This window comes from Tachyglossus aculeatus, chromosome 14, assembly GCF_015852505.1.
Source record: "Tachyglossus aculeatus isolate mTacAcu1 chromosome 14, mTacAcu1.pri, whole genome shotgun sequence".
NCBI lineage: Eukaryota > Metazoa > Chordata > Mammalia > Monotremata > Tachyglossidae > Tachyglossus > Tachyglossus aculeatus.
In genome coordinates, this window is record NC_052079.1 from 1,057,998 (window position 1) to 1,067,133 (window position 9,136).

Here is a 9,136-nt window from a genome sequence, read left to right on the forward strand (position 1 = left end):
GATCGTCCTATTTACGAGCAGCACAGGCCAGAAACGGGCTTCGACAGCAAACCCTGTACCGAATGACCCAAAACCCCGTGGAAAGAGAGGCAGAGTCAGAAGAGAATTATTGGAGTTGACCGTTTTACAACGAGGATAACTGGGGCAGTCCACTCTGAGCTTCGTTCTCAGCCAGACTCGTTATTCAACAGCCTCAGCAAACGAGAACGCTACAGCGTCTTCTAAGCTATTGTAAAATACCAAAAATGTAAAATACCTAAATATGTACCTTTCACGCCTCACCCTTCACAGTTTCTTATACGCTTTTTTCTTCAAACTGAGAAACCTAGCGACTGTTGCTTTAAAACGGATAGGGAAACACTTTCAGACTGAAGTGTGCCCATCAACGTGGATACAGTGTAACAGAACCAAGAAGAAATGCAGAGTATCAGGTCAGTCTGTGAAGAAGCGTTATTTCTAGTGAATATGGAACTTCAGACAAGCTGGATATTGTAGTAGTAATAGCATCAGGTATTACTGATATCCAAAGCACTCTACCAAGTGCGAGAAAAATTACACTGATATACTCCCTGACCCCTAAAGGGCTCACATTGTACAAATAAAGGGGGAGAGAGGGTTGGCGACAGATACATTATGGAAAGGTGAAACCAAACAAAACCAAAAAGAACCCAACAAGAGGGACAGGAACAGCAACTTCACTCAGTTAATGAGAAATGAGCTGATGATTTTGAGGCACTGACTAGTAACCGGCTTCAACCTCTATCAAGCTTAAAATAGAAACTCTGTTTTTTAAAAGACAATCTATAAAGTGCTTACTCTGTGCAGATCATTGTATTAAGCACTTGAGAGAGGAAGATATAGTTTAGTACACATGACCCCTGCCCTCAAGAAAGTTACAATGGAGCAGAGGAGAGAGACACTAAAATAAATTACTGGTAGGAGGAAGCAATTAGGTATAAAAGTAAACTTTTCCGGGGGGGAGAAACAACTCACTCCACCATACTAATCTCATGGAATGGTGTGTCACATTGACGTTGAGTCTTAGTTCAACCCGCTAAACTCAGGGGGACAGGAGCTCTGTCTATATTTTAAGCGGTTAAACTACTACAAACCACAGAAGTGATTTCTCATTTTACCAAGTGGTAATCTGTCGGTTAAATAACTTTGCCCAGGTGCCAGTCCCATAAAAACGCTAGATGACCGTCGTGGTCTTTCAGGAAGACAGCCGAAAGCTTTTAAAATAAAAAGACATCAGCTCGGTTCTTGTTAAATATGTGAAGTTGCTGTTCTTGACTCTCTTTTTTTGTCTGATCTTATCACAGTGCGTTTGTCGCCAAATCTGCTCTATCATCAAGAGTTTAGGACTCTTAGGATATTACAAAATGACAGAAAGTGTAGTAGATCAAAACAATGAACAAATCAGAATTGCCTGGTAAAGTTACTTATTTTGAGTTGGAGCAAACAATGGGAAGTCGGTGGAGAATTACTTTCTTCGAAGAAGCCGAGGAGCGGAAACAAGCCAGAGAAGTGATTTTTAACCTGTAAAAACCCCCAGTCCAAAATGGTACGGCCTTCCTGAAAATACCAGGGCATTTATATCCTAAACGTTCTCCGCGTAGAGGATTCTTTGTGAGAGTCGGTTGGTCTCCAAGACGGGAACGCGTTTCAACTCAGAAGGAAAGCAGCCCTCTCGCTTCAGCTCCGCCTGGGTATTTTTGTGGCGTGCGTGCCCGGAGTGGCGCTGAGCGAGCCTTGTGCCCGTCCATCTCCTCTCCTTGCTCTGCAGCGGATGAAGCGTCGCTCCCAGTCAGGAGTGTGGAAAACTCAGCCGCTGGGAGTCGGAATCGGCAGGACAAAAGCGGACATCTCCAAAGGCCGGTGCCAACGGGGGAGGTGGTGGGGGACAGGGCGGCCCAGGGGGGCGACTTGGGGCCAGGCAGGGCACCTTGCTGACACTTTGGGCTCCTCTGGACATGTGCTGGGAGATTGGGGAGGGGGTCTGTGTTTGGTGGGAGACCCCAGAAAGCCTCTGGGAGATTGGGGAGGGGGTCTGTGTTTGGTGGGAAACCCAGGAAGCCTCTGGGGGATTGGGGAGGGGGGTCTGTGTTTGGTGGAGACCCAGGAAGCCTCTGGGAGATTGGGGAGGGAGTCTGTGTTTGGTGGGAGACCCCAGGAAGCCTCTGGAAGATTTGGGAGGGGGTCTGTGTTTGGTGGGAGACCCCAGGAAGCCTCTGGGAGATTGGGGAGGGGGTCTGTGTTTGGGGGAAGGTCCCAGGAAGCCTCTGGGAGATTGGGGAGGGGGGTCTGTGTTTGGTGGGAGACCCAGGAAATCTCTGGGAGATTGGGAAAGGGGTCTGTATTTGGTGGGAGGCCCCAGGAAGCCTCTGGGAGACTGGGGAGGGGATCCGTGTTTGGTGGGAGACGCCAGGAAGCCTCTGGGAGATTGGGGAGGGGGTCTGTGTTTGGTGGGAAACCCAGGAAGCCTCTGGGGGATTGGGGAGGGGGGTCTGTGTTTGGTGGGAGACCCCAGGAAGCCTCTGGGAGATTGGGGAGGGGGTCCGTGTTTGGTGGGAGACCCCAGGAAGCCTCTGGGAGATTGGGGAGGGAATCTGTATTTGGTGGGAGGCCCCAGGAAGCCTCTAGGAGATTGGGGAGGGGGTCTGTGTTTGGTGGGAGACCCAGGAAGCCTCTGGGAGATTGGGGAGGGGGTCTGTGTTTGGTGGGAGGCCCCAGGAAGCCTCTGGGAGATTGGGGAGGGAATCTGTATTTGGTGGGAGGCCCCAGGAAGCCTCTAGGAGATTGGGGAGGGGGTCTGTGTTTGGTGGGAGACCCAGGAAGCCTCTGGGAGATTGGGGAGGGGGTCTGTGTTTGGTGGGAGGCCCCAGGATGCCTCTGGGAGATTGGGGAGGGGGTCTGTGTTTGGTGGGAGGCCCCAGAACGCCTCTGGGAGATTGGGGAGGGGGGTCTGTGTTTGGTGGGAGGCCCCAGGACGCCTCTGGGAGATTGGGGAGGGGGTCTGTGTTTGGTGGGAGACCCCAGGAAGCCTCTGGGAGATTGGGGAGGGAGTCTGTGTTTGGTGGGAGACCCCAGGAAGCCTCTGGGAGATCGGGGAGGGGATCCGTGTTTGGTGGGAGGCCCCAGGACGCCTCTGGGAGATTGGGGAGGGAATCTGTGTTTGGTTGGAGGCCCCAGGAAGCCTCTGGGAGATTGGGGAGGGGATCCGTGTTTGGTGGGAGGCCCCAGGAAGCCTCTGGGAGATCGGGGAGGGGGTCCGTGTTTGGTGGGAGGCCCCAGGACGCCTCTGGGAGATCGGGGAGGGGATCCGTGTTTGGTGGGAGGCCCCAGGAAGCCTCTGGGAGATCAGGGAGGGGGTCCGTGTTTGGTGGGAGGCCCCAGGAAGCCTCTGGGAGATTGGGGAGGGGGTCTGTGTTTGGTGGGAGGCCCCAGGAAGCCTCTGGGAGATTGGGGAGGGGGTCCGTGTTTGGTGGAGACCCAGGAAGCCTCAGCCTTAGCCAGAGGGGAGAGGGGCCGGTCCGGGCGGTCCAGCCCCCCCACCCCCCCACTCCCACGCCCGTTGTGCACATGCAGCCCCCTCCCCAGACACAGAGGCCGGCCAGCCTCCCCCCCCCACCCCCCGCCCTTGGGTCCCCGTCCCCTCCCTCCGGCCTCCCACCGGTACCTTCATCTTCGGCGAGGCCTGGAGGGGCTCCAGCTCCGGAGAGGGCGATCTCCCCCGCGGCTGGGGGCGGGCACGCACACAAACACACACACAGACAGAGAGACACACACAGTCACCGCAACAGGCCGGGGTTGGGATGGGGAGAGGACGGTAATGCTAATAATTGGGGTGGCCGGGGTGACCGGGGTGAGGGGGTTCCGGCGGCGGCGGCGGCGGCGGTGCCCCCTCCCTCCCCCGCTGCGGGTGGCGGAGTGTCAGGGCGCCATTGCTGCGGCTCCGGCGGCGGGAAGCCCCCCGACCGGGGACGGGGACGGCAGCGCGACGCCCCCGCAACTTTGGGCCCCGACGGGGCGGGAGGGGGGAACTTGAGCGACGCCCCCGCCGCTCCTCCTCCTCCTCCTCCTCCGGGCAGGCTTACCGATTGCGGCGAAGCGCGCGCCCGTGGCCGTCCCGCCGCCGCGCGCGCCCCCGTCCCGTCCCGTCCCGTCCCGTCCGTCCGTCCCGTCCGGTCCCGTCCCGCCCCGCCGAATAACAAGCTGTTGAGCAGCCTCCCTCCCCCGCCGCCTCCCATTGGCCCCCCGTGACGCCCGACCGGCCGCCCGCGCTCCCCATTGGCTCCGGCCGCCCGCCTCCCCCATTGGCTGGGGGCGCCCCCGCCCGCCGGCGCCCCATTGGCGGCGGCAGCGGCAGGTGCGGAGCCGCCCCCTCCCCATTGGAGGCCCCGGCCCCGGCCGCGCCATTGGCGGGATGGGCGCGCCCCGCCCGCGGATTGGCCGGGGCGGCTGCGGGCGCGGGGGCGCCGGGCGCCGATTGGCGGAGCCGGAGCGGGGGGGCGGGAAGAGCGGCCCGGCTCGAGGATTGGCGGAGGGGGGGGGGGACCCCGAGCGGCCGACGGGGATGGAGGGCGGCGCTACGCCAAGGCGCCTGCGCCAGGCTCGGCCCCCCGGCGCCATTTTGTCTGGGCGGCGGTGGCGGCGGTCCCGGCCCATTTGATGGCCGGGGAGGCCGGGGAGCGGGCCCGGGACCGGCTCGGGACCTCCCGGGGGTCCGGACGGACGCGGCCGAGGGAGCCGAAGCGGCCCCCGGCGGGGTGGCGGCGGCCGGGGCCCGGCGGGATGGCGTCACCGCGGCGGCGGCCTCCAAACCGGAAGTGAAGGGCCGGCGGCCATGGCGGCGTAAGTGCCCCCCTCAGGCTGAGGAGAAAGGGGGAGGGGGCACCACCGAAGGGGGCGGGGACACTACAGCAGGCCCTCCCTTCATCAGCATCATCATCATCATCATCAATCGTATTTATTGAGCGCTTACTGTGTGCAGAGCACTGGACTAAGCGCTTGGGAAGTCCAAGTTGGCAACATAGAGAGACGGTCCCTACCCAACAGTGGGCTCGCAGTCTAAAAGGGGGAGACGGAGAACAAAACCAAACATACTAACAAAATAAAATAAATAGAATAGATAGGGACAAGTAAAATAAATAAATAGAGTAACAAGTATGTATTTCCATCGGACCGGGCGATAGTCAATCAATCAATCGTATTTATTGAGCGCTCACTCTGTGCAGAGCACCGTACTAAGCGCTTGGGAAGTCTAAGTTGGCAACATATAGAGACGGCCCCTACCCAACAGTGGGCTCACAGTCTAAAAGGGGGAGGCAGAGAAAAAAAAAAACCAAACATACTAACAAAATAAAATAAATAGAATGGATATGTGCAAGTAAAATAAATAAATAAATAGAGTAACAAATATGTATTTCCATCGGACCGGGCGATAATCAATCAATCAATCGTATTTATTGAGCGCTTACTCTGTGCAGAGCACTGTACCAAGCGCTTGGGAAGTACAAGCTGGCAACACATAGAGACAGTCCCTACCCAACAGTGGGCTCACAGTCTAAAAGGGGGAGACGGAGAACAAAACCAAACATACTAACGAAATAAAATAAATAGAATAGATATGTACAAGTAAAATAAATAAATAGAGTAATAAATATGTACAAACATATATACATATATACAGGTGCTGTGGGGAAGGGAAGGAGGTAAGAAGGTCGCTTCTTGCGTCGCTTCCATCTCCCGACTGAGAGTGAGTCAGGCCCACTTCCGGCCTGCCGCCACCCTTGACCAAACTTTCGAAGGCGCCCCTTTTTTTTCTATAATGGCATTTATTCATTCATTCATTCATTAGTATTTACTGAGCGCTTACCGTGTGCAGAGCACTGTACTGAGTGCTTGGGAAGTACAAGTCGGTAACATAAAGAGACGGTCCCTACCCAACAACGGGCTCACAGCCTAGAAGGGGGAGACGGACCACAGAACAAAACGTGTGGGCAGGAGTCAAGTCATTAGAACAAATAGAAATAAAGCTAAATGCACATCATTAACAAAATGAATAATAAATATGTACAAGTAATAGAGTAATAAATCTGTACAAATATATATATATCATCATCATCATCAATCGTATTTATTAAGCGCTTACTATGTGCAAAGCACTGTTCTAAGCGCTGGGGAGGTTACAAGGCAATCAGGTTGTCCCACAGGGGGCTCACAGTCTTAATCCCTATTTTACAGATGAGGGAACTGAGGCACAGAGAATAATAATAATAATAATAATGATGGCATTTGTTAAGCGCTTACTATGTGCAAAGCACTGTTCTAAGCGCTGGGGTAGATGCGAGGTGATCAGGTTGTCCCACGTGGGGCTCACAGTCTTAATCCCCATTTTTACAGATGAGGGAACTGAGGCCCAGAGAAGTGAAGTGACTTGCCCAAAGTCACAGTTGACAAGTGGTGGAGCTGGGATTTGAACCCATGACCTCTGACTCCAAAACCCGGGCTCTTTCCACTGAGAAGTGAAGTGACTTGCCCAGAGTCACCCAGCTGACAGTTGGCAGAGCCGGGATTCGAACCCATGAACTCTGACTCCAAAGCCCGGGCTCTTTCCACTGAGCCACGCTGCTTCCCCTTGAGATCAGAAGGATGACGAGAGCATTTATGAAGCGCTTACTACGTGCCAAGCACTGTTCTAAGCACCCGGGAAGTTAACAATCAATCAATCAATCGTATTTATTGAGCGCTTACTGTGTGCAGAGCACTGTACTAAGCGCTTGGGAAGTACAAGTCGGCAATACATAGAGACAGTCCCTACCCAACAGCGGGCTCATGGTCTAGACAAGGTGATCAGGTGGGCCCACGGGGGGCTCACAGTCTTCATCCCCCTTCCAGACTGTGAGCCCACTGTTGGGTAGGGACCGCCTCTATGTGTTGCCAACTTGTACTTCCCAAGCGCTTAGTAATAATAATAATAATATTAATGGCATTTGTTAAGTGCTTATTATGTGCAGAGCACTGTTCTAAGCGCTGGGGGTGGATACAAGGTGATCAAGTTGTCCCACATGGGGCTCACAGTCTTAATCCCCATTTTACAGATGAGGGAACTGAGGCCCAGAGAAGTGAAGTGACTTGCCCAAGTCACCCAGCTGACAAGTGGCGGAGCCGGGATTAGAAGCCACGACCTCTGACTCGCAAGCCTGGGCTCTTTCCATTAGGCCGTGCTGCTTCTCTTGGGTAGGTACAAGGTAATTGGGTTGTCCCACATGGGGCTTACGTTCTTAACGCCCCATTTTACAGGTGAGGTGGTAATGATGATGTTATTTGTTAAACCCAGTCTCAGTCCCCATTTTTTTTTTTTTTATAATGGCATTTATTAAGCGCTTACTATGTGCAAAGCACTGTTCTAAGCACTGGGGAGGTTACAAGGTGATCAGGTTGTCCCACTTGGGGCTCACAGTCTTAATCCCCATTTTACAGATGAGGTAACTGAGGCACAGAGAAGTGAAGTGACTTGCCCAAAGTCACACAGCTGACAATTGGCGGAGCCAGGGTTTGAACCCATGACCTCTGACTCCAAAGCCCGTGCTCTTTTCCACTGAGCCACACTGCTTCTCTAAGCAGTGCTTAGAGAAGCTGCTTCCATTTCATTCTGATGAGGTCCCTGAGGTCCAGAGAAGTAAAGCGGCTTGCCCAAGGTCACCCAGCAGACAAGTGGCGGAGCTGAGATTAGAACCCATGACCTGATGCCCAGGCTCTATCTGCTGCGCCGTGCTGCTTCTCAGTGTGAGAGTGAATGAATCTCAAGCGCTTAGTACAGTGCTCATACTGCACATAGGAAGTGCTCAGTAGGTACCACTGGTGGATCTATTGGAAGCCGAGCAAAACACAGACCAGATTTAAGACTTCGAAAAGCCTAGAGGTGTCTCAGGGACATCAGGTTTTTGACCTGGCATTTTAGCCGTCAAGGGAAGCAGCGCATTTGAAAGCCTAGGCGTCGGAAGGGTGTTCAGTTCTCAAGGGAGATTGAATTGGCCTCGTGGCGCTCAAATGGCGTACAGAATCCAGGAAAGAAAATTTTCAGTTGATTTCTGCCCGTATGGTTTTTTCGGTGAACCACTTGGATGGGGCCTAGGTACTTAAAAACGCATAGGCTCAACTTGCCCAGGGCCTAAAGAGTCTCTGGTGTAAGTGAGTTCCGCCCTTTTGAGGGGGTGGGAGTATTCGTTCCTTCAGGGGAGTAGTGGCCTGCCCCGTCGCGGACTGTCTTTCAGCACATAGGTGGTGTATGCCATAATGGTCTATAGATAGTCCAAAGAAGTGAATAGTCTGTCTCCCAGGTGCCTGGCTTAAATGTCAGGCAGTAATCCAGGGCTCTGGGCCCCTCTGTCGTGGGGAACTTGACATTAAGTGAAGCTGAACCTTCTGTAAACTTGGTTGAGAAGGGGCTTGAGGAAGGGAAACTTTTTAATTTTTCCAGGGCAGGCGAAGCGGAGCTTAAAAAAGATGTCACTCACGTAGTGAGACTCTCTTGACTCTTAAGGGCTCGTTGCCCCGTGGGAAGCCCTCTGGGTGCGCTGCCAACATCGCTAACCTGCGACCATTTTTCTGCAGCCCCATGTTCTCGTGAGTCTAATAATGATGGTATTTAAGAGCTTACTATGCACCAAGCACTGATGCAAAGTCATCAGGTTCTCCCCTGTGGGGCCCAGTTTTCCTCCCCAATTTACAGAAGAGGTAACTGAGGCACAGAGAAGTTGTGACTTGCCCAGAGTCACACAGCTGACAAATGGCAGAGGGGGGATTAGAACCCACGACCTCTGACTCCGAAGCCCGTGTCTATCCACTAAACCGCGCTGCTTCTCCCTAAGCTTGTTGTGGACAAGGAATGTGTCTGTTTATTTTCATATTGTACTCTCCCAAGAGCTTGGTACAGCGCTCAGTAAATATTTTTGACCGACAGTCCTCAGCGTGATCTTTCCACTGCCCTCCTGGCATCCTTGCTGAGTTTTTTGTTTTGTTTTTGTTGGTTTTTCTTCCAGCTCTTGCCAAATTCAGTTTTGCGGCACAGTAGCAATGATGTAGTAGGTGTTGAATGGCCTGGTGGTCGGAGAGCCTTGTGCTCCCTGCA

At 53.9% G+C, this 9,136-nt stretch overlaps 1 protein-coding gene across 1 annotated transcript in view; it reads right to left on the bottom strand.

Annotated features, from left to right (window-relative positions):
• Window positions 1–4,129, bottom strand: part of ARID4A (AT-rich interaction domain 4A) — a 58,724-nt gene extending 54,595 nt beyond the window's left edge. The window contains exons 1-2 of the mRNA XM_038756164.1: window positions 4,098–4,129; window positions 3,680–3,739 (exon numbers count right to left, since the gene is read on the bottom strand). Of these exons, the coding sequence (XP_038612092.1) occupies window positions 3,680–3,685 (6 nt within the window). The 5' untranslated portion in view covers window positions 3,686–3,739; window positions 4,098–4,129. The remainder of the gene's footprint in view (window positions 1–3,679; window positions 3,740–4,097) is intronic.
• Window positions 4,130–9,136: the final 5,007 nt, after the last annotated feature.